We start from the raw sequence: 26,143 nt of genomic DNA, 5'->3' as shown, positions 1-26,143 counted from the left end.
AAACGAAAAGATTTGCTGAAAATTAACAAAACAATATCCAAAGATGTATAGACATTTACCAAAAATTAACTGTGATTTGTTCTAAAATTTTGACAAAATATTTCCTAAAATTTATGAAAAATCTACCTAGTGTTTTAACAAAAAAAAAATTCAAAAACTAAACTGATTTTGAAAATAGTCTAAAAATGTTCCGAAAATTTACTCAAAATCAACCTCTTCATTCACCTATAGTTTTCCTCTAACTTATCAAAAATTGATCAAAAAATTATAAAAAATAAACCAAAAACTTTTCCAAAAAATTGCCTAGAATTTTGGTGTAAAATCCTAAACCGTGCAGGGCGGGATTACTCGTTTTGACGTAGGACTATCTCTGGGGGCATCGTAATTGAATAGTTCGTATGAGAACCGCTTTGAAATAAATTTTAAACGAGTAGAGAAAATTAGTCTTGTCAGTTGACATGTGTATTCAAGGTAGTTTTTCTCTAATCACGAATGTTGCCCAACGCCAATCCATTTATGTCCCTGAATTCCCCCCAACCGTTTCTTTTTTCTTTCTTCTGTCCTGTCAAATTTCGTCCGAGGCAACCGATTACGGTCCGAGGGGTGGCGATTCCCCTTCCCTAAATTGCATTGCTTATCCTTGCCATGGCTCAGACACAGATGCTAACGACAAGCGCCTCTGGTGGGCGTGTGGGGAAGTCCGTTGTTGTTGTTGTCGTTGTCATCTTCTTCGTTGATGTTGTGTAATCCTGCTTCCATAATAATAGTACCGAGGTGCTTTTACGCTCGGGCTCATCACGGCGACGGCAGAGCCTTCAAACAGCTTTTTATTATATTGTCGATGTGCTTTGCCGTGTACCCTGAGCGCAGTGCTTTGTTCACTCTTCCTGGTGGTTAAAGCTGCTGCAGCTGTCGTCCTTTCGGGCGGAATCAGGTACTTACTTGCACAAGGTATTGCCATAAAAAGAATGTTAACTACCAACGATTCCTTTTTTTGAGTTATTTTCTCGACAAGCGGAAATTAGTATGTGAAACGAGAAGGTTAAACTCCCTGGACGCTGAAAGACTAAATTCAACGGTCATTTATTTTTCGCAATTAATTTGAGATGGCCAGATTCCGGTTCTGAAAGTAAAGACCGACGAACAACAGAAGAAAAAAAAACAACTATTGTGCCAAGAGAAAAAACAGCATCCTCTCAGTAGTAGTATCGTGTCGTTTCACAATAAGTATGATGGCACATTTTCGCTTTGAAATAAATCCACCGATCGGATCCGGTTTTGCATGGTGTAGACTTGGAAGGTTACACGTGCAAACAAATTAAATGACGTTTGCTCGTTACCGTTAGCTGTTTGTTGATGTGGAATCAAATTTACCCCAAGAAAGGATTACGAAACGACAGTTTGTCCTTGGAACAGCGCAGGGCAGCAACTACGTCCCGTTTATTTTTGCACTGTTCGTCGATGCGTTTGAAATTTGCTTGAAAATCAAACCAAACTTTCCGACTAACTCATTTCTGAAACAAAATGTACATTCCACAATAATTTCATGTAAAATCATCGCATCGACGTTTAAAACTGATTTTATTCCTAAAACGAAAAACCTATCCCAAATCAACCCCCTTAAAAAAAATCTCGGTCCAAACAACGCACCCGAAAAGAAGTGCAAATTATTCCCACCGGGAAAGCACGCAAGTTTGTTGCAATCGCGATTAAATTTGTAAACAGCAAACCAGAAAGAAAAATAACCAAACTTCGCAAAATACATAACCCCGCAATAAAAACCAACACTCCTCGGTGGAGCAAAGAAAAAAAAAGTGGTCGCTGCAATGAATATGTAATGAAGTTGTTGATTTTTTGTTTTGCTGAACAGAAAATCCCTTCACGGTTAGAATTGCTGAACCACAGAAGAAAAAAAAACAGTAGCAACAACTGAAACTTGCTCGCCGAAGCGATGGCCGTCGGAGCTTTTGAGGTCTTAATGTGTTGGAAGTTTGCAGTGTAAAATTTGTTATTTGTGCTTCGGGGAGATTTTACTACAGTTATTATCACATTATTTTTATTTTCGAATGTTCCGGACGGTGGAAACGATGCCACCCCCGGCGTGGAGTGATTCATTATCACTAGTGGCTTGTTTGTAGAGCAAAAAAAACTTGAGTTAAACTATGCTTTGAAAGAAAAGACGTCGGTTAGCCGCGCTAAACAGGTATAAATATCCACCTTCCACTACTCTTCGGTCAACGCCAATAAAAATAGATTTTTTTTATGCAATTGCTTTGAAGACTCTTTCATTCAAAGTGATATTTTTCGTCGAAGACTAAATTGGAAGGAAAAAGGAATGATAATATATTAGGGTATGTTTCGAAAATCCGTTAAGAATTTCGAGTCATAAATTAGGTGTCCGCTTTAGCCCTATATTTATGTGTGACTTTGCCCCGCTCGGACAAATCATTTTCAAGACATAATTTTTTTGCACGAAAAATTCAATAACTACTTAATTTAGCACGATATGAACTTTAAAAAGCACTAAGCAGGACGTCGTTCCGCTGCATAGAAATCAAATATACCCAAAAAATCAGAACATTAAAAAAATAAAATAAAATTTCAATAATAGTTTTCAATAAAATTCTACCAGTCAAAGAAAAATAATCTAATTCAGCCACTGTGAGGTGCAATCGAGGTGTTGTGTGCCCCCTTGTTGAAAACTGGGGCGTTGCCGATTAGAATTACACCTCGCATGAATCCCACACTACAAATAAGTACAATTAATTGGCGACAGTCATCAAGCAGAGTATGTTCTAGAACAATTTGATAATTAGATGAAATTGGAGTTTTTCGAGCTATACTTTGATTTCGACTATTGATACTTCTTGAGAACGGAGAAGAGGAGGTTAACATATACCCAAAATGCCTAAGCCTTACGAGTTGCACAATTTAATAAATCTAATGTATTTCAAATCTATAAGGATTATAAGAAAACATTCAATGAGAGAGTTGACAGTAAACTCTGTCTGGCAGTAATTTACACAAAAAATTATTTTTATGTGTTTTGTTTACACAGGCAAATAACCTTAGTCCAGGACTCATGGAGTAATTGACTCAATCAAGTTATAGAGCAAATCGTGTTCCGAGTTTACCGTTCCATCGACCAGCCCCGCCTCAATGCAATGTTTGTATCAAATGGATTCAAACAGTCTACGGAAAAACTTTCAATCTTTTGCAAATGGCAAGCAAACGACGCATAGTTTATATTCATCAGAACAGTGAAATCGAAACGTAAAGAATAGTGAAATCGGTTATGTGCCCATAGCACAAAAATGGCTTTTAGCCAAACCCCTAAATGAGAATAGAAGGACTTTTTATACCTAAACAGTTACTCCTACGGATTTTGTTGTGCAATACATTGAATTCTTCAGAGTTAAAAAATATTTGACCTATCAATGGATTTCGCAACCTATTTGCATCCTTTCATTCTGCTACTAACACAGAAGGCGATAACACCCAATCGACGTCGTTCTATTGACCAAATATCATCATGGCGATGTGGCATGAGATAGGAACTTGTGAGCATCTAGTTATTTCATCGTTTAATGACCCTTCCTAGATCATAAAAATCTTAGGTCTTAATTTTTTTAAGAATGTCTAATTGACTGTAAACATTCAATAATAAAAATTATAACCTTGAACAGTTTGAAAATTTTTGAATTCTCATAAGAACACGAAATTTCAATTTGAAACCTCTATAATTCAAGGGTAAAACCTCTAAGTTGTAATTTAAAAAAAAAATTTATGAAATATGTTATTAATATCCCCTAAAACATAATTATGTCTTGAAAACTCTAAAATTCTACAATCTATGGAATCCAATTTCTGAAAATTTTAATGTTTTATAAATTCTAAAATTCCAAAAGGCTGCAAAAATCTCAAGATTTTAAAATTTTTAAAAATTTGCGACATTCAAAATACTGAATTTTTACCACACCATCTGGACATACACTAAATCTGGACGTTTCATGCCTGTCAAAGATACTTCGCATAGGAAAAATTCTTTAGTTCTGCGGTTTTTTACGCTAATTTCCGAAGTTACGCTTTTTTACGCGAATTTCCAAGGTACGTATCCCTCGCTTAAAGAATATTTAATTTGAAAAAAAAACCATCAGATTTCAAAATACTCAGATCATTAAATTTCCAAAATATTTAAATCCAACAAAAACTTTGAAAACTCAGAAGTCCTATCAAAAGTTGAAGTTCTTATGTTTAGAAAAAAATCAGAAAGTTGTCCTCCTTATATGATTCTATGGAATTGTTCAAACCGTTGACGTAGGACTACCAAACTGTTGTCGATATCGCTTTAAATTTTTGTGCCGAATAGTTAGACAGGAATTTTCTTAATGATCCTCATATACCTATTTGCATCTATGGAAAGATACATTAAATAATAAATCTGAAAAATTTGGATGCCCTGAAAAGGGACGTTCAGTTTGTTGGTGGTATTGGTGATGAGAGGTGCTGCTGATTAAGATCACCCAAAAGTTGATGATCAAAGTCATCTAGCACTTCTAGAATTCGAAAAATCAGCCAAATACCGGATGAAATGAGTTCATCTAGTACGAGGCGAGAGCTGTGCACAAAATAAATCCACAAGCGGTTCACATGCTGGCGTGCACTGCCATCTTCTCCACGAGCGTTTACGAGTGCGAATCAGTTCAACACTAATTCTGTTTTAACAGTGCGAAATACAAAGTAATCTATTGTACGAAACTGTCGCCTCTCTGAGAATAAGCCTGGTAATGGCTTAGAATATAGGGAAAATAAAACAGAGCTCGTTATGAATTGGAATTCGGATCACTAATTATCTAGAACAGGAGTTCCCTAACTTTTTGAGCAGCTGACCCCTTCGCCAAAATGAATTGATACATCTGACCCCCGTAGCCAAATTTATTTGAAGATTTTTTTTTCCCGAAATTTGCACTGTGAATGAACGAGTGAAACTTGATGAACGAATACACCTCCACCAAAAACAAGAAACACACCCTTATTTTGTTTGTTATGCTTTGCTATCGTTAGCTTCGCCCTTGTGGATTAAAATGTGTAGTGACGCAAATCTTAAAAAGGGGTTTTTTTCATGGAACTAGGTACCATGTAAAGTACCTCAGAAGTGCAATTTCCAATCAATCGGTGTAATTATAAGGACAATCTGTTTAAAATTGATCAAACTGTAGATGTTCAAAACCCGACCGTTTTGAATCTGTTTTTAGTTTTCGGATTTGCACTTTTTTATAGAACTCAAAAACGTAGTCCTACGTCAAAGTAATCTCCAGTTGACGATCCTGAAAACTTTTTCTTGCCGTGGAGATGCTCTTCCAACTAGGCTGTTCTGGTCCAGAAGGCAACCTGATAGGATGGCACGAAACGCGTACACGATACTTTGCACGAACCGGCTGCAGTTCATATTATGTAACTGCCTACTACTACTGACCTCAGTATCAATCTGATGTCTTCTTACTTCTATTGCTCTGCTCTCCGTTAAGGCATGGATTTATGAATTCCCAGTGTTCAGTATCTCCGTAATTTCAAGAAATGGTAGTAGACTACAATACCGAATTTTACCATATAACTAATTGGTTAAAATGGATTGGTTCCCAAATTATTTGAAGGTTTTTTTTCACATGACCAAATAGCCTGTTACCAGAATAAGGGAATAAGTTCAAATTAGGAATTTCGGACGAAAACAGTTGTAGCTACGTCAAATTACTTCTGGATAGAAAATGAGGATGTTAAAAATGATTTTGGTGCCTTTAACCTTCTTTGGATTTCAGCTTATTGTACCAGCCGGACCTTGCTCTATGAAGAACATCATCAGTTTCCGTTTGAACTCGAAGGATTGTAAAATTTTTGGCGCAGAAATAAAACCGAATTTTTAAAACCTACCCGAAAAATTTGTTCTCATAAATATTAAGACATATTTTTAACACGCTGGAAAGCATTCATTCTAGGAATCAACGATGTTCGAATATCTCGGAACTGACGTCTCAAGGATAGGTTGCAGAGAACAGTTTCCTTTGAAACATCATTTTCACAACTGTGCCGGAAACCTAAAGACTCTATCGCGACATACTGGAAAACAAGTTCTCAAATACACAGAAAAAATGACGAACAGTTCGGAAAAAAATATCACAATAAACGAATGATGTGCAATCGAATTCTGACATAACTTCGCTGTCTCACTTGGCATGCGATTTTCAGTTCACACACACACACACAAAACAACGCATTCAGCTGGGTGTCGCCAAAAGCAAAGCAGGCAGGCCGCGTAGTACAGTACAGAGCAATTTGGATTTCAATCAGAAAAATGATGCGTCAGCGGCAGCCTGCTTGGATGTGTCTCGCACACATTTCGACTCTAGAAGTAAAAAAAATGTCCCCACGATGAAGGACGCACGGACACGGTACACACACACACACACACACACACACACGCGCGCGTGCACACATCCGCTGAGTGCGGCATACCATAACCAACAACTCCCACTGGTGGCGCTGGGATTTCATGAATTTTCAGTGAAATATTGCAAGATACTAACAGCAAACAAAAAAAACAGCGCTGAGTAATTTCAGAGGAAAAATGTGGCATTGAGGACAGTGTTGCCAGATGGGACTAAAATAATAATTCGTTGACGTCGATTAATTAACCGAAGCTGCAACCAATTTCCTAATTCAGTTCCCTCACATTCAAACGGTGTCAAATCAAATCTGGCCGCACTGCCCGGCCCGGTAGACCCGTTGGTGTCAAACAGTTTGCTTACTGGGAGCAGTGTGATCAGCAGCAAGATGATGATTTATGAAAATATGTACACGCTCGTTCAATGTTACTCTAAAGTGAGTACAATTTCACTCACTTTCGTTAAAAGTGGAACTACTCTATAGAGAGTAAAGCTTGTTTACTCACTTTTGAGTGAATATGGTATTTGTCAAATTATGAGCAACATTTACTCAGTGCTACAAATAGGAAAATTAGCACGAGTGAGTAAATATTACTCAATATCATTCGATTTGAATAAGGGATTCGTATAAGGAACTTTTACTTTAAACAAATACTGACTTACTTTTATCCAACGAATGAAGGAAGCCGCTACCTGTTCATCGGTCATTGGAAAGGATCCGTCTACCTTCCTACGTTGCCCACGTACTGGCATTTTGTACAGCATTCGTACAAATGCTCTGATGTATTCTTATATAGAAAAAATAAATATAATACTTGCTATATGACTGAACACTTTCTTACCGTCTTCAACCTGCGCAGTTTGCTTTGAGGTGTACAGTAAGCATTTCGATAATGTGCTGTTATAACATGGTTCCGCCTCCGACAAAGGGAAAAGTTCAGTGAACGTAAATTTTCACACAACGTTTTCAAAGCACTGTGAGTCAATTTAAAAATTGAGTAGAAGTTACACAGTCTTCTAAATCAGTATTACTCACTTTTTGACATTTGAATTAAATAAGCAAAAGTGAGTACAAATGACTCACTTGAGAGTAACATTGAATGAGCGTGTATGCTCTATTTTCACATGCTTGGCTTGAAAAAAATGACATTTTTTTTTATAAAGTCGTCGCTGCTACCGTCGCGGTGCCGCCGCCGGATCGCTTTTAATGGGGTTTATATTTTTTTGCTTCCATCGCGCCCAGCCTGCTTCGTTTGACAGTCGGATAGTTTTCTGGGAAATATTAATTAGCGCTTCGGTGGGGAACAAAGATGTCATCACAAGCACGTTAGAAGCCGGCCAACAAATGTTATTTAGAAGCGATACGATGCTACGATACGGTTTCGGGAATGTATTTCGTCGTCAAGCATATGTTGCCCTGCCCGCCTTTTTTCTAGGGGAGGGCGGAATGACATCTTGATCTCACGCGAGTTCGAGCGGAAATTTTCAACCGTAACGGAGAACGGGGTTGAAAAGTTAATAAAATTTTAATTTATAATCACTCCCGGAGCGACAACAAACAACACCGAAGTTGATTCCGAAATCTACCGAATTTATGATAAACACAACTCCGGTGATGGCGGTGATGGCGGTGGCGGCGATGGTGGTCCGGAAGAACTACGTCACGGCTTTGATGTTTCCATTGCCCGCCCGATTATTCATCACCGAGTTGGAATGTTTTGTTGGTTGTTGGTGTCCGTGCCGTCCCGGACAGGGGTTTTGTTAGGGTCGGGTCTATTCGGCACAAATTGGCGATTCCTCGTCGTCGTCGGTGTGATGGCGAGCTAAATAAATTATCTCTGATGGTCCTTTTAATTACTGATTCATATGAAAGCGATTCATCATTTGACCATTTGGTCGCTTCCGATGGTCACACTGCAACCACACTGACAGATAAAGTACGAAAGATAGATAGGGAAAAAGCTATACAGACCAATAACAAACAAACACCAACCACCTACCACTCATAAAAGATTCAACAATTTTCCACACCTTCGTCGTCGGCTCAGCCGGAATGATCGGATGTAACGTTAAAGCTGTTTTTCGTTCATTACAGGAAAATTTACCCCCACCACTGCGACTGTGGATACGAGTATGTAAATTTTAAATCTGTTGATAATCGTGCTTCTTTCGGTTTACCATTAATTTGTTTACGTCCGGAAGCATTACTGCAAAACACGGCTTTCGTTGTTTATCACACGGAAAATGTCTCCTTAATTTTATTTATTTGATTACTTTAAATATTAAATTTAATTTTTGCATGAATAAACTCCTATACTATCGAGTATTTTAGTTACTTCAGAGTTAATGTTCTCGAAACCGTTGGTCAAATTCTTAAACTAGCTCCATCGATCTTAATTTGATTGTATAGTTTGAGATGAGATTTTAAATGCATCAAATTACCCTAAATTTATTGGGTTTATTAAAATTTACTAAATACACCGAAATATACTAAATACATCCAATTTTTCAATGTATGTTTTGAATTATACTTACTTTATTGCTATTTCTCATGTGACCGAAATTTACAAAATTTATCGAAATTCACTTGATTTACAGAAGTTTTAATTATGTTCTGGCACAAATCTCCAAATAACTAGGGGAACGTGCCACTTGAGCCAATTAGTTCTAGTTTCTGATACTTCAGAATTAATGTTCTCAAAACGTTATTCGAATTCCTAAACTAGTTCCATCGATATAAATTTGATTGTATAGTTTAAGATGAGTCTGAGATGAGATTGTAAATGTATCAAATCAACTGAAACTAATTAGGTTTACTGAAATTTATTAAATATACTGTAATAAACTAAATACATTCGATTTTTCTATATATGTATCGCAATGTACTAAAATTCTTGCGCTTTCTCATTTTACCGAAATTAAAAAATTTACCAAAATTCGTTTGTTTTACAGAGGTTTTAATTATGTTCTGGAATTAACTAATTTACCCAAATGTACAAAATATGCCAGTTTTATCGAGATTTTTTATATTCAGAAATTTAGTAAATATTCTAAGAGCCAGTAGAAAATATCTGCAAATGTAATAAATTTCGGTATATTCAGTTAATCACGGTTTATTCAGTGAGCTTCGGTGAACTTTAAAAAATTTGAAATACACAAAATTCACTCAAGCTACATGATTTCATTCAATTTACCCAATAAACTGAAATTTATTAAATAATCAAAAATTTACAATTTTGCTAAATTAACCTAATCAACCTAATTTGATGGAAAATACCGAAATTTATTAAATAATCGAAATTGAAATATTATTTGTTATGTGTCTCGTGAAAAATATAACAATTCTGTCATTTAATTGGAATTTAGTCAATATTCACAAAAAAATTGTGAATATTCTGAAATGTAATAAATAATTCACTTGATTTCACTTTATGCAAAATTTACTAATTCAAACGAAGTTCAATCAATATACTAAATATATCGAAATATACTGAAGTTTGTTAATTATTGCGAAGTTTAGTAAATGTTTCACAATATTTTGTGAATATTCAAAATGTACTGAATTTATCGCAATTGCATATACGAAGAGAAAATTACAAAGATTATCAAATTGTTTAGTTTGCTAAATAAATCGAATAAAAAAAAATACACTCAATCTGCCTGAATTCATTAAATTGACTAAATATGTCGATATTTTTTAAATAATCAGAAATTTAATCTAAATTTATTGAAATTTACTAAATTTACCTAAATTTACTAAATAAATCAAAATGTACTAAATAATCGAAACTCAAATATTATATTGTATGTGTCTCGAAATATATCATAATTCCGTCATTTCAGTGAAATTTGGTCAATGTGCACAGAACAATTGTGAATATTCTGAAGTGTCATAAATATATCCAAATCTCCTACAATAACTTAAATTTAGCCTAATATACATACTGAAATTTACAAATTTCATCGAAATCGAATTTTGACATTTACCGAAATTCACTAAATGAATAAAAATTTAATGAATATACTATTTTTATCGTATTTACCGTATGTGTAAAATATACCGAATTCTATTAAACTTTACGAAAATATTAGCTTTTCGTGCTAAATTATGCTAATTCAACCGAAATTCAATATAAGTTTTAATATGTCTCGAATTATATCATATTGAAATTTGAAAATTATAGTGAAATTAAATCGATATTCACAAAATTTGGTAAATAATCTGAAATGTACTAAGCTAATCAAAATTTCCTATATTAACCCAAATTAATCAAATTTTCCTAAATCAACTAAACATACAGAAAGTGAAAAAATACCGAAATTTACTAAATTAACTGAAATTTATTGAATCTCCCGAAATTTTCTAATTATACCGACATTCACTAAATTTACCGAAATATACTAATTTTACTGAAATATAAAACTTTCTAACTTGTTCAATATATCGGAATAAATCAAATTTACCGAGATTCACTGGAGCATTCTAACATTATCAAATTTCACTGAATGTATCAAATTATCTATTTAGCGAGATTTAGTCAATGTCACAAAATTTAGCGAATATTCCGAGATATACTAAATTATTTGAAATTGTCTACATATGCGGAAATTTGTTAAGTTCACCGAAGTCTTCTAATAAATCGAGATTTATTAGAACCACCGATGAATTTTAATAATAAGACCGATTTTTGCAAAATATACTAAATTTTTTCACAAATTTTCAAGGTCATTCCGCGAAGTGCTGAATTTACCGAAGCTTACTAAATAAACCGAAATTAAGTCAATTTGCAGAAATTTATTAAATTTGCCGACATTCACAAAATTTACCGACATTAGCTAATGTTAGATCAAAATATTCCTAAATTACCGAATTTTTTTTACCAATTTTTGAAATTTTTCTGTACTGAATTTATCGAAATTTTCTAAATGATATTCTCTAACTGTTTTTTCACAAATTTTTGAAAACATTCCGACATGTACGAAATTAACTGAATATACTGAAATTCATTAAAATTACCCCCGACGAATGACCATTAATGGTTAAAACCGGGGTGAAATAAAATAACAGTATTAGTAATAATTGTACTTCACAAAATTCACCATATTTTTGCAAAATTAACCGGAATGTACTGTTTACTTGAAAAATAACTAAATTTACCGAAATTTTCTAAATCTACTGAAATTTATTAAATTTTCTGAAAGTTACTCAAGATTTACAACATTCATAAATAATAACTGCGTTTACAAAAATAAAATGCAAATTACCGAAATTGAAAAAAATATGCCGTATTTTGCAAAATATTGCGAAACGAACTAGATTAAACTAAATTTACGATAAATACCGAAAACAAATAAATTTTCTGAGATTGGCCAAATACTTTATTGGAATTAACTTCACGTACTGGAATTGACTATTGTAACCGAATTGTGTCTAAATATACTAAATTTATAGAAATATATTACAATTTTTAATTAGCAAAATTTAGTGAATATTTCGAAATGTACTGATTTTGTCGTAATTTACTCCATTTGTCAAAACATAACAAATTCACCAATTTTTTTTAAGTTCACCGACATTTAGTGAATGAATCAAGATTTTCAAAATTCACCGAGATTTACTAGATAAACCAAAAATTCATTAAAATTTTCTTAATTGAACCAAAATATGCGAACCACCGAATTTTACTAAATTCAGCGAAATTTTTGATTTTAAGGAAATTAACAAAATTTACCGAGACTTACTATATCTAATAAAATTCTAAAATATACCGAAATCTATAAAATTTTCTGAGAATGAGATGAGAATGAGATGAGAATGAGATGAGATGAGAATGAGATGAGAATGAGATGAGAATGAGATGAGAATGAGATGAGAATGAGATGAGAATGAGATGAGAATGAGATTAGAATGAGATGAGAATGAGATGAGAATGAGATGAGAATGAGATGAGAATGAAATGAGAATGAGATGAGAATGAGATGAGAATGAAATGAGAATGAGATGAGAATGAGATGAGAATGAGATGAGAATGAGATGAGAATGAGATGAGAATGAGATGAGAATGAGATGAGAATGAGATGAGAATGAGATGAGAATGAGATGAGAATGAGATGAGAATGAGATGAGAATGAGATGAGAATGAGATGAGAATGAGATGAGAATGAGATGAGAATGAGATGAGAATGAGATGAGAATGAGATGAGAATGAGATGAGAATGAGATGAGAATGAGATGAGAATGAGATGAGAATGAGATGAGAATGAGATGAGAATGAGATGAGAATGAGATGAGAATGAGATGAGAATGAGATGAGAATGAGATGAGAATGAGATGAGAATGAGATGAGAATGAGATGAGAATGAGATGAGAATGAGATGAGAATGAGATGAGAATGAGATGAGAATGAGATGAGAATGAGATGAGAATGAGATGAGAATGAGATGAGAATGAGATGAGAATGAGATGAGAATGAAATGAGAATGAGATGAGAATGAGATGAGAATGAGATGAGAATGAGATGAGAATGAGATGAGAATGAGATGAGAATGAGATGAGAATGAGATGAGAATGAGATGAGAATGAGATGAGAATGAGATGAGAATGAGATGAGAATGAGATGAGAATGAGATGAGAATGAGATGAGAATGAGATGAGAATGAGATGAGAATGAGATGAGAATGAGATGAGAATGAGATGAGAATGAGATGAGAATGAGATGAGAATGAGATGAGAATGAGATGAGAATGAGATGAGAATGAGATGAGAATGAGAATGAGATGAGAATGAGATGAGAATGAGATGAGAATGAGATGAGAATGAGATGAGAATGAGATGAGAATGAGATGAGAATGAGATGAGAATGAGATGAGAATGAGATGAGAATGAGATGAGAATGAGATGAGAATGAGATGAGAATGAGATGAGAATGAGATGAGAATGAGATGAGAATGAGATGAGAATGAGATGATAATGAGATGAGAATGAGATGAGAATGAGATGAGAATGAGATGAGAATGAGATGAGAATGAGATGAGAATGAGATGAGAATGAGATGAGAATGAGATGAGAATGAGATGAGAATGAGATGAGAATGAGATGAGAATGAGATGAGAATGAGATGAGAATGAGATGAGAATGAGATGAGAATGAGATGAGAATGAGATGAGAATGAGATGAGAATGAGATGAGAATGAGATGAGAATGAGATGAGAATGAGATGAGAATGAGATGAGAATGAGATGAGAATGAGATGAGAATGAGATGAGAATGAGATGAGAATGAGATGAGAATGAGATGAGAATGAGATGAGAATGAGATGAGAATGAGATGAGAATGAGATGAGAATGAGATGAGAATGAGATGAGAATGAGATGAGAATGAGATGAGAATGAGATGAGAATGAGATGAGAATGAGATGAGAATGAGATGAGAATGAGATGAGAATGAGATGAGAATGAGATGAGAATGAGATGAGAATGAGATGAGAATGAGATGAGAATGAGATGAGAATGAGATGAGAATGAGATGAGAATGAGATGAGAATGAGATGAGAATGAGATGTGAAAGATGAGAATGACAATTGATTCGTTTAAGTTCCTTTAATATTAGTATTTTTTAATTAGTTGGTATCCAAATAACGCAAACGGGCTTCTCGCGGTACATCCAAACCCGTCACGAATTTATGGATTTACCGCCGGCAGACATAATTCAATGTTTACCGGGTTCGAATTTGGCAACTTTTTTAAGCCTGTTTACATTACATTTACTCATCGCCAACTTTGAACGGGAAAACGAAAGGTGTTTTGTGGAGAAATCAGAATCCTCGAACAAGACAAAAAAAAGTGTTCACTCACAACAACGAGAACGACGGTGTTGTCGAAGAAGAACTTTTCCAATTAACCCAACGAAAATGTGAAACAAAAACAGAAAATCGTTAGCACACTTGGAAGAAGATCAGTTGCAAAACTTTGGGGTGAATCGAACAGTGCTTAATGAAATATCACCGAAATAAAAAACACGAGATGCGAGACACCGGAAAATGTAAACGCACAAGTCGTAGTTCCATCAATCAAAGTTTTCTTCCCGTCGTCGTCGTCATCGTTTACAAGACATGTTATGCTATCTTAAGTTTGTTTTACTGTTCTAAGTTTGGTTGTTTTTATGTTTCTCGTAGCGAAGCATGATCCGATTGAATTTTATTTTCGCTTCAGACAACGTGTCGGTCGTTGGAAACTACTGTAATCAATTGTTTTGTGCAACTTCGCGGTAGACTTATTTTTTCAAAATGCAGAAATTGAACTGAAAATGAGTTTTCCTTAATTCATTAATACTGATTGCAAATCATTTTCCAAAAACGTTTTTTGTAACATATGAAGTTCAGATTCTAGTTTGCCATTTGTTCATTTTCTTCTGCATGTGCGAACTTCAATGTCGGATTAATTATAGATTCAATGAATGAATTTAAAACCTATTTCTGATATTCTTCTCCCTTTCCCCATTACTACTTTCCGCCAGTTCCCGCCCGCGTAGTTTGGGCCGCGGTGGATCACGACGCCGAGTTACCCTGCGATATTACCGCACCGGGACCGCAGGACGGTGTCAAGCTGGTGCTGTGGTTCAAAGATTCCACCGGCATCCCGCTGTACTCGCTGGACTCCCGGTCCGGGGTGCCGATTTCGGCCGCCCAACACTCGACCATTGCCAGCGATCTGGGCCAGCGGTTATTCTTCTCCGTTGGCAGTGCACCGAAGGAGGCCCGGCTGCAGATCCGCAACATCAAACAGTCCGACGGTGGAGTGTACCGGTGCCGGGTGGATTACTTCAATTCGCCCACCCGGAACTATCGGGTCAATTTGACGCTAGTCGGTGAGTTGTTGTTGGTTTGTTTATCACTTCCTAGTAATGATTTTTCATCTTTTGTTTGCAGTACCACCAGAGGAACCGCGGATATTCGACGCCCAGGGGAAGGAAATTTCAACCGTTGCCGGGCCCTTTCGCGAAGGGCATGAGTTGTTCCTGTCCTGTCAGGTTTCTGGAGGTGAGTGGGATTAAAAACTGCGGTTGATTAGTTTTAAGATTGTAAAATGAAGCAAAAATGATTTCGAGATGTTCGACACAGACAACGCAATGCGTATCTCCCACGTTCCACCACGTTGACGGTGTGAATTTTTTCAATGTTTCATCGAAAAAACAAAATTTACAACATGTACAAAACCTATCGATAATATAAAAGATTGTCAAAATTTGTAAAATTTGCAAAATCTATAAAACATTTTTCTTGAAAAATCTCGATCCTGGGACTTTGAAAAATTTTGAGATTCCCGAAATCAAAATGTTTGTTGTTGCCGAATGCCTTAGAATTGCATGACATCTTTTCGGGATAACATCGGATCTCCACGTTCCATGCAATTCTAAAACATTTGGCATAAAAAAAGTTCGATTTCAGAAATCTCAGTCCCAGAGATTTCCAAAACAGAAATTTTTTTCGAGATAACAAAAAATCTTGACGTTTCATGCAATTCTAAGTCATCTTCTAACAAGATCTACAAACTAGAAAAAGGCTACAGCCGGAAGAGAACTTTCCCAAAATGTCATCCCTTTAGCTCGCCACATTGACGGATTTCTAGACGATTGCCACCGAAAAACTTGATAATAATCAGGCATTGTCGGAATGGTAAACAATTTCCTTCAAATCCTTAAAAATTATTTCCTGCATTAAAAAAATACTTAAAAAGTCTGAAACTTATTTTTCTGACACATTGAACAAACAATTTTTGAACACGTTAAAGTACTTTGGTTTCCAATTTTCTACCTAAAAGTTTGGAGTTTCTCTTAAAAATTAACCTTCCAGCATGCGTCTCCATTACTACAGTTCTATTAGAGGCAAACGCCTGATGCATAACTACTAGAACTAAGCATCAATGGAAACGCATGGTTGATTGTCCAATTTTAGAAAAAAATCAAGCAATGTGGTCGACAGACATTTGATCTCGACGAGCTGGTTCGAATACTCGGCCTTCCGGGTCTAGGGTTAAAAATCGATTTTCACTGTGATGGCACAACTTCTCTATATGGGAAAGGCAGCAAATAGATGAGGAAAAACTGACAAATGAAACAGCGGTAATAAAAATTTGCGAAAAAGGTACCGCAGAGACAGGACTAGAATCCATAACTATTCGCTCTGCAGGGTAAACTTTTGACCAATTAGCCTAACACATGGGCTGTAAAGTCTCGGGCCTAACACATAGATAGCGCTAGTTTTATTGCAGTCACCTTTTTTCAGTTAATACTAACATTTAAAAGACTGCTGTTGAAGTTTCATGATATTCTATTCATTAGTTTGTGAGTTAGGAGTGACGCTATTTTTGTTATTTTCAGAACAATGACTCAAAAACAATTTCGTGTTTTAATTTTACACTGCTTCTTGATGGGAATTCGTTGGTTTGCTGATTTCAAAAACTGGTCGTAGAGACACCGATGATGCAGAACGTAGTTATGAATGATCGAAAAGTGAAGTTGTGGGTGTTAGCTGACATCGTAAAGATATCAAAAGAACGTGTTGGCTTTATATTGCATGAGCATTTGACTATGAGAAAGCTCTGTTCAAAGTGGGTGCCGCGTTTGCTCACTTCACTGTTGACCAGAAACGAGAACGTGTTGATGATAATGAGCAATGTTTGGCCATGTTTAAACGTAATAAACCGAAGTTTCGGCGTCGATATATGACAATGGATGAAACATGGATCCATCACTTCACTCCGAAATCAAAACGATCGTCATCTGAGTGGACAGCAACTGATGAACTATCGGTTGGAAATGTTATGGCCTCGGTATTTTGGGATGTGCGTGGTGTAATATGTATCGACTATCTTTAGAGAGGAAATACCATTGACAGTGAATATTATATAGCGTTGAAGGCTGAAATTGCAAAGAATCGACCACATGTGGTAAAGAACAAATAAATTGTTTCATCAAGACCACGAACCGTGCACAAGTCATTCAAACCAATGGAAAAAACTACATGAATTGAACTTCGAATTGCTTTCACATCCACCGTATTTGCCAGATTTGGCTCCCAGCGACGACTGACTGTTCGTAGACATTAAAAAAAAGGCACACCGGTAACAAATTTCGCACGAATGAAGAGGTTATCGAAAGATAATTAGTACGACCGTACAAATATTTTGCATTAATTATGGTTTCGGCTTTAGCGGTCTGTTAAATAAGAACGGCTGTTATATTCTGCCCGACGTTTCGACCACTGGTTATGGTCTTTTTCAAGGAAAACTGTAAGTTTATTGGTTATAAAAGATATTACAAAAATATTAAAAAAAAACTCACTATCTTATCGTTCCTCGTCAAAAAATGGTATGCCCACGAACGGTTGTTAACATAATAACAAAGCTTCTTTCGTCACTTTACTGAAAAATACAAAAAACATATGTGCGATCACAAAAACCTGTTCATTTACAATCATTAAAATATTTTAATTAAACTGATTTCTTACATTGCACTAATAACGTTTGTTTTAAACATTAGCCTGTTTTACCACTATGCACTCAGAATCAGAACATCAAAAAAAATCGATAATTTTCTAATTTTCAAAGAGTTGACTTAAGAAAATTTTTGGGATAACATCCGATCTCGAAGTTTCATGCATTTCTAAGACAAAACAAAAAAACCGCGTAGCTTGGAAAATCTGCTTAAAAAAACCGCGTATCTTCGAAATTTCACGAAAAAAAAAACGTGTAAAAAACGACTCCAGTGTATTTCAAATCAGACGCCTGTTATAAATAAGCTGTCATTTTCATTTTTGTAGATTGTTTTTATAAAATAATTGCCCTTGATATCGCATTTCGAGGTACGATTGTTGATTCGAATGCTGGCAAATCGATTGACTACAGTTCTGAGAATTTGAACGGTAACTGAAGCAAGACACTTTTAAATGAAAATATTACATTATCTACGTTATTGATAATTTCATGCCGTAAGTCAGTTTTTGGTGGCACGTTCAACATGCAATTTCAGCTGGTTTTCTGATCAATCACGATATATCGAAATTGATTACATTATTCGTAAAAAAAATTCTAAATAGAAGAGTAGTAATTGCTGGTATGTTTTTGGCAACACTGTTTTTGACAGATCACGCGTGAACCGTGTCTTGTGTGATTGTCAAAACTGGTTCAGTTTGGTCTAATATTTAAAAATTGGACATGCCTGACATCTTGGTTTCAGTAAGACGGTGCCACATCCCACACGGCACGCGAAACAAGTGACCAAATTGAAAGCCGCCTTCGGTGAACAATTTATCTCACGTCGTGTGATTTAACGCCAAAATCAAACAATCAAAATTTGTCTTGGAACTGTTAATAATCAAACAATAAATGTGTTTAAGTTTGAAGTTAGCATAATGAAAGAGTTGCTTTAAAAAATGTAAGGAAGAAGTCATTGGAGAAAGCGAAGTCTCGTAGGGGATTTCGCAAACATTTCTCACGAACAATTTATCTCACGTCGTGTGATTTAACGCCAAAATCAAACAATAAATGTGTTTAAGTTTGAAGTTAGCATAATGAAAGAGTTGCTTTAAAAAATGTAAGGAAGAAGTCATTGGAGAAAGCGAAGTCTCGTAGGGGATTTCGCAAACATTTCTCAGTAATGACGGAAACGAAAAACAAAAACATTACATTTGAAATAGACATGGTTTTCCGGAACTCAGTAGGCTATCGTTTCGACATTTCCAACCGTAAAGCAGCACTTTTATGGCCCATCTGGTGAAAATGTTATTTTGCAACAGGGAATTAATCTTCGGACCTTTCCTGATTTGAATCAACGGCGGCGGCACAACTCAATAATTCGTTACGACACAGAAAAATGAACACAAATGAAAAGACGGTGTTCGGATCGATTTGGGACTGGGCTTTTGGAATCTCTGTTTTTTTTTCAGTGACGTCCGACCACCGACGTCAAGCCAAGTCAGGTTTTGGTCCATCGATTGGCTTTTTTTCCTGGGGTGGGGATGGGGTGGATTGAAGGAGAAGGAATACCATAATTTATGCGAAGGAAAGGCTTTTTTCGTGTTTTGAATCTGTCTCGAACCAAACCGGAGTTTCAAGCTTCAGATCAACAGCAGTCGATCACCGGCTGAGAATTTTTGCAAGGGTTGAAGCTTTGCTGCTATTGGCTGTCGTTAATCAACCGACGACCATTGGAAGTGCTTGAGAAGGGGGAGTAGTAACGATGGGTTTTTCTTTTGTCCTGGTCAGTTCGGCTTAGCTGGGCTCAGACTCATAAATTTCGCTTTTACCTGAGACTAATCCGAACATGGTTTGTTTCGTAGCATGGCAGACGACGTGGGTTTAGCAAGCAAAGAAGAGACGTACAAAATCGATTAAAAACTAGTCGGAGTCGGAGTTTTATGACCTGCTTCGAATGTTTGTGCTTGTATTCAATTTCCTGGAAGCTTCCCCGGAAGAGTCTCCGTCGAGTCCCGCCGAAGACAAAAACTAATCAACGGCGTAATTGACTCGTAAAGATCAACGAAATTTGACTCTTCGTGCGAACCAACGAGGATGTCAAAATTGGTCAATCAAAATCTGCTTTGACGAGCACCGTAAAACTGTGCTCCCAGAATTTACCGGGTAAAGATAATAGCGCACGGAGCTGTGATCAATTCCCCGAGCAACAACCCAAAAACCACCTTCCGAAATCGTTGTGAAAGACTAACACACTATCACAACATGACTGAGAGCTCAAGGCATCCCGGGCTCCAGGCTCTGGCTCAGACACAGTCTTCGTTGATTTCCCTATCAAAGACACAATTTCGAGGTTCCACTTGTTACAGGCCCGACTTCCGCAACGTACCGAAGCCCATTGTTTTGCGAAGCTATCTCCCTGCCTCCTTTTCGACTTCACTTCGACTCAACACGGCGAGGGTTGAGATGTTTATACTAGATATTGCCCCTGTCATAAACTTGTCAACTCTTTTTATGATACTTATTGGGATACTATGCGAAACAGTGGGGGGGAGATGAGTTGAACCGTGGGTGAGGGGAGAGAGGGATAACCGCTTCGGCACCTTTCATCTGAACTTACCGAGAGACTAGGTACGTACGTACGTACGAACAACAGTTTCCTTTCAACGAATTCGTTTCATTTTCGTAGCTCTCTTGGAGAAGTTTCAGGGTTCCGATAGAAGCCGTGCTGAAACTGTGGACACGGTGGGTCAAATAATGACATTCTATCCGGAATATTGGAATCAAACCATTTCATGTAAAATGAAAACATTTTAAACCATTTTTTTCTCGTTTCGTTTTCGACTTGACAGTGCCTAACAGTACAAGTTTTACTACTCTAGCCACACAACCAAATTCTATACTTCGATCACACGAAGCAGACGAAAAAAATATACTCTATTTGGGTGCAACTGTCAGACAATTTGTGCCGAAGTCAAATGTCTTTTTCTGATGCCTACCAGAATTCACCGGAATGTACCAATTTTATCGACATTCACTAAATTTACCGAAATTTCAAAATAAATTAATCGAAATTGTCGTAATTTACTAAATGGATATATGTTTAGCAGAATAACTTTCCAAAATTTACAAAACTTTTCACTAGAGGTTCCAAAATGCATGAAGTTTTATGAAATCTACTTAATATATCGATTTACCGAAATCCACTAAATTTACTGAAATTCACAAATTTTACCGGAATTCACCTATGTCGAAATTTACAAAAAAAACAAATCCATTAACTAGGATATCTATAATTTTACCGGATTTTACTTATTAATATCGAAATTTAGTACATTTGCCGAATATTCCGCAGTTAACTAAAATTACCAATAATCACATGTTTAACCGAAATTAATTTAATTTGCAGTAATTTACTGAATATATCAATGATATGCTCTAAATTTACTGAAGCCTAAGAATGCAACCCAAAATTATCTAAATTTACCGAAAAGTTCAATTTGTAGAGATTTACTGAACATACCGACGGAAGTAGTTTACAAAAATTCACTGAATTTACCGTAATCGATGTATTTTGCCAAAAGTCACGAAATTTACGGAAACTCATGAAATGTAGCGTTATTTATTTTGCCGAAATTAACTGTATCTATCATCAATTGTTAAACCTACCAAAATTTGTTGAATTAACCTAAATTTACATGTTTACCGAGATTTGTTAAATTTACCGAAATATACTCAATTTACCGGAGTTTACCTAAGCTCTCTTAATTTGCCTGAGTTTAAGAAAAAACGTTTCAATTTGCCGAAATTAACTAAATCGGTATATTAGGTAAAATTTAAATTTTCAATAATTTAAACAATAAATAAATTTCACTATATGGTCGATAATTTGTGAAGTTTGGCGAAATGAACTTAATATATCGAAAACTAGAAATTTAATAAATTTACCGAAATTCACTAAATATACCGTTCTTTAATTTTACCGAAATTTACTGTATTTACCGTCAATTAATAAACATATTGAAATTAGTTAAATTATTCTAAATATACCAATTTTGTGGAAGTTTCTTGAATTTAACGAAATTTTTCGAATTTACCAAAATTTATTGAATTTACCGAAATTTGTTAAGTATGTTCAATTTGTCGGAATTTACCTAAATTCTCTAAATTTGCCGAAATTCACATTTTCAATAATTTAAAAAATGAATCAAATTCACTGTGTTCTATAATTCATGAAATTTGACGAAATCTACTTAATATATCGAAAACTTGGTTAAAATTCACGAAATTTACCGAGAGTAACTAAATATACCGTTACTTGATTTAACTGAAATTTACTGTATATACTAGAGATGGGCAAAACAGTTCATTTCAAAGAACCGTTCGGTGTTGCAGAGTTCTGTCAAGAAAACTAGTTCTCCAGAGCCGTTCGTTCGTTCTTTTGCTTCGTGAATGACAATAACCGAGACACCGAGCATAAATAGGTCCACGACTTTGAATTAAAGAGCTACCGTTTTTTAAAAACATTAACTATCTTTCTTTCAAAAGAACTAGTTATTTTGCCCATCTCTAGTATATACATCAATTGTTAAAAATAGCGAAATTTGTAAAATAACATAAATATATTAAGTTTGTTGAATTTACCGAAATTTGTTAAATTTACCGAAATATGTTCAATTCATCGGAATTTACTCAATCGATATATTTTGGAAAATTCTAATTTTCAATAATTTAGAAATAATCAAAATTCACTATATGTTCTATAATTAATTATGTAGGACGAAATTTACTTAATATATAGAAAATTTAGCATTAGCATTAGCATTAGCATTAGAGACCGCCCGTGTGTTGCTACTCCGTTATTGATCTGGACCAATTGAGATTGCAAAATGATTTTTTGAAGTAACATGTTCGGGAATAACACATTGTTTCACACTGTGCAAACTGTATTGAACCATGCATGCTGATCAATACCGACGCCGGCCACGTCCGAATGCAGATCTACTTGGGAGGAAAGGATTGTTAGTTCGATGCATGTTGCTACTAAGAACCGAGGAATCCTCTGCATTCCCACATGCATCACAGGAAAGGATACTTTGTTAGTAAATGTTTTAATAATGTTATCATGTGTTTATTGCTCTGGGTAGCCGGCTACCAAGAATGTTTTTAAGTATTATCGTTTTATGTGTTACTTTGTGCTGGCAATATAATGCACGAAACAGTCAATCTCCGAAATTGACAAAACTCCGGACAGCCGGCTGTCGAGTATGCAGTCACTCGTTTATGCATCTACCTTTCGCGTTTTTTTTAGTCATGCAAAAAAACACATGCGGATTGATAAAAAAAAGGTATCATCTCACTGCTAGGTGGATTAAGCACGTTTTTATAAATGAAACTACGTGATACAAAATAAACGAGAGAATAGGATTTAGACAAAAAAGTTGATTCATTGCATTGAAATATTCTAAACAGTTATTATAAAATCATTTTAAATCACCAAACGAAGGTCAACAGATTTCACGCGCGTGTTGATTCTTTATTATTTCCGCTTTATTATTTTAATTATTTATTGAAATTATTAATTGGTTATATTAGTTGATCTGGGCAGCCGGCTACCGAGAAAAATATTAATTTACTGTTTGAAATATTAATATCAAGTGTTTTTTACTATGTATTCAATATACCGATATATGTTATCTCTGTTATTAACTTTGTAATATAAACGGATTTGCGCAATGGTTTATTTTTATCATTCATTTTATAATCCTGAAAGACAATCAATAACATGGAAGATGAAATCATTCCTAATGAAACTTTTCTCCGAAGCTAGACGGAAATTGATAGATTGAATAAAGATATGATTTAGTAAAACAGAGTAATCAGAAGTAAAACATTGAAAATATCTGATAACTGAAAGGAAAAAGAAACTCCTGCAATTGTCGCCTTTTACGACATGGAAGCAGGAACCCAGTGGATCTATTCTTGGTTCATTTTTTTCCGCCGGATTCCACACGGCATCTAGGCTGGTACAGTCCGGAGAGAGCTAATAGGTACTATCAATCTCCTAGTGGACCCCAGCCCCTCGAAATTTACTTAATATATAGAAAATTTAGTTGAAATACATGAAATTTACCGAAACTCACCAAATATAACGTTACTTAATTTTACCGAAATTTATTGTTTATACCATCAATTAAAATTTGTGAAATCAACCTAAACTTACAAAGTTTGCCGAAGTTTCTTGAATTTGCCGAAATTTGTTGAATTTACCGAAATAAATTTAATGCACCGAAATTTACCAAAATTATCTAAATTTATCGAAATTACAAAAAATCATTCAAACATATTGAATTTGCCGAAATTTACAAAATCGATAATTTAGTAAAATTCCAATTTTCAGTAATATAAAAAATATTCAAAATTCTCTATACGTTCCATAATTTATTGAGTTTGACAAAACTTAATGTATGTATAACTTAATAAAAATTTAAGATTTACCGAAACTCACTAAATATACCATTCTTTAATTTTACCTAAATTTACTGTATTTACCATCAATTGTCAAACATATTGAATTTTGTTAAATTATTCTAAATGTACCAAGTTTGTGTAAGTTATCGGAATTTACCTAAATTCTCCAAATTTGCCGAAATTCAAATTTTCAATAATTAAAAAAAACAAATTTACTGTATGTTCTATTAATTATGAAGTTTGACGAAGTCTATTGAATATATCGAAAACTTCGTTAAAATTCACAAAATTTACTGAAACTCACTAAATATACCGTTACTTGATTTTACCGAAATTAACTGTATGTACCATTAACTGTTAATAATACCGAAATTTGTTTAATTCACCGATATAAATTTACCGAAATTTAAAAATCATCGAAACATTAAATTTGCCGATATTTACTAAATCGATATATTTAGGAAAATTGAAATATTCAATACCTAATTTAACCGAAATTTACTGTTTTGTTTATGCCATCAATTGTTAAACATACCGAAATTTGTTAAATTAACCTAAATTTACCAAGTTTACCGAAGTTTGTTGAATTTATCGAAATATGTTAAATTTTCCGGAATTTAACAAAATCCATCGAAACACATTAAATTTGCTGAAATTTACTAAATCTATATATTTAGTAAAATTTAAATTTTCAATTTTTTAAAAAATAATTCAAATTCACTATATTTGATGAATCTACTTAATATACCGTTCTTTTAATTTTACCGAAATTTACTGTATTAATTGTTAAACATACCGAAATTTGTTAAACTTCCCAAGTTTATCCAAGTTTGTAGAATTTGCGAAATATGTTCATTTCACCGAAATATAAAAAACATCATCGTAACATATTAAATTTTCGAAATTTACTGAATCGATATATTTAGTAAAATTTGAATTTTCAAGTAGTTTTGAAAATAATCGAAATTCAAAATATATTCAATAACTTATGAAGTTTGAAGACATGAAAACTTAGTTAAAATTCACGAAATTTACCGGAATTATTAAATAATAAATTTGGCGAAATTTACTAAATCGATATATTTAGTGATATTAAAATTTTCAAAGAATTAAAAATTAATCAAATAATTCCCTATATGATCCATAATTTATTAAGTTAGACAAAATCTACTGTATATCTAGAAAACTTAGTTAAAATTCACGAAATTTACCGAAACTCGCCGTTACCTAATTTTACTGGATTTACCATCAATTGTTAAACATACCGGTTAGAAAATAGTCGTATATTTGATGAATTTCGAAGTTCCGGAAAAATTACCGAGATTCTCTAAATTTACTGAAACCTAAATATTTTACCGATATTCTAAAAAAGTTGCTACTGAAACTTAAATTTTCACCGATATTCTAAAAATTTTGCACCTTCCCACCCTTCTCCCTCCCTTGAATCCTCACCCCCCTTGAACTCTCCCTTGAATGATTTCTGCGCACATCCTGTCACAAAGTATACCGAAATTCGCAAAATAACTAATCCATACAATTTTACCAAATTTACTAAATTTAGGAAAGAAATTGAGGAAATGCAAATTCATGGTAAAACTACTGCTGTGGCATGACTCGAGTCAACAAATTTCTTCAATTCGGGGAAATCGTTTACCAAATAACTCAACTCGGAAATTATTCTAATTCAACCAGATGTTTTCACATTCAGAACAGTTTCTGTGACGAACGATTTAGCCGAATTTGACAGAGGGTGAGAGTTC

General features: G+C 34.6%; 1 protein-coding gene across 5 annotated transcripts in view; it reads left to right on the top strand.

Moving 5' to 3' along the window:
* Positions 1–26,143, top strand: part of LOC131433108 (hemicentin-1) — a 406,910-nt gene that overhangs the window by 242,986 nt on the left and 137,781 nt on the right. For 4 of the 5 annotated variants that reach the window (XM_058599949.1, XM_058599927.1, XM_058599935.1 and 1 more), the window contains 3 exons: positions 8,536–8,571; positions 14,956–15,306; positions 15,368–15,478. In XM_058599949.1, coding sequence (XP_058455932.1) covers positions 8,536–8,571; positions 14,956–15,306; positions 15,368–15,478 — 498 coding nt within the window. The remainder of the gene's footprint in view (positions 1–8,535; positions 8,572–14,955; positions 15,307–15,367; positions 15,479–26,143) is intronic. The other variant, XM_058599958.1, reaches the window with a different exon arrangement.

This window comes from Malaya genurostris, chromosome 1 (genome assembly GCF_030247185.1).
Source record: "Malaya genurostris strain Urasoe2022 chromosome 1, Malgen_1.1, whole genome shotgun sequence".
NCBI classification, from domain to species: domain Eukaryota; kingdom Metazoa; phylum Arthropoda; class Insecta; order Diptera; family Culicidae; genus Malaya; species Malaya genurostris.
This window is presented reverse-complemented; position numbering and strand designations above follow the sequence as displayed.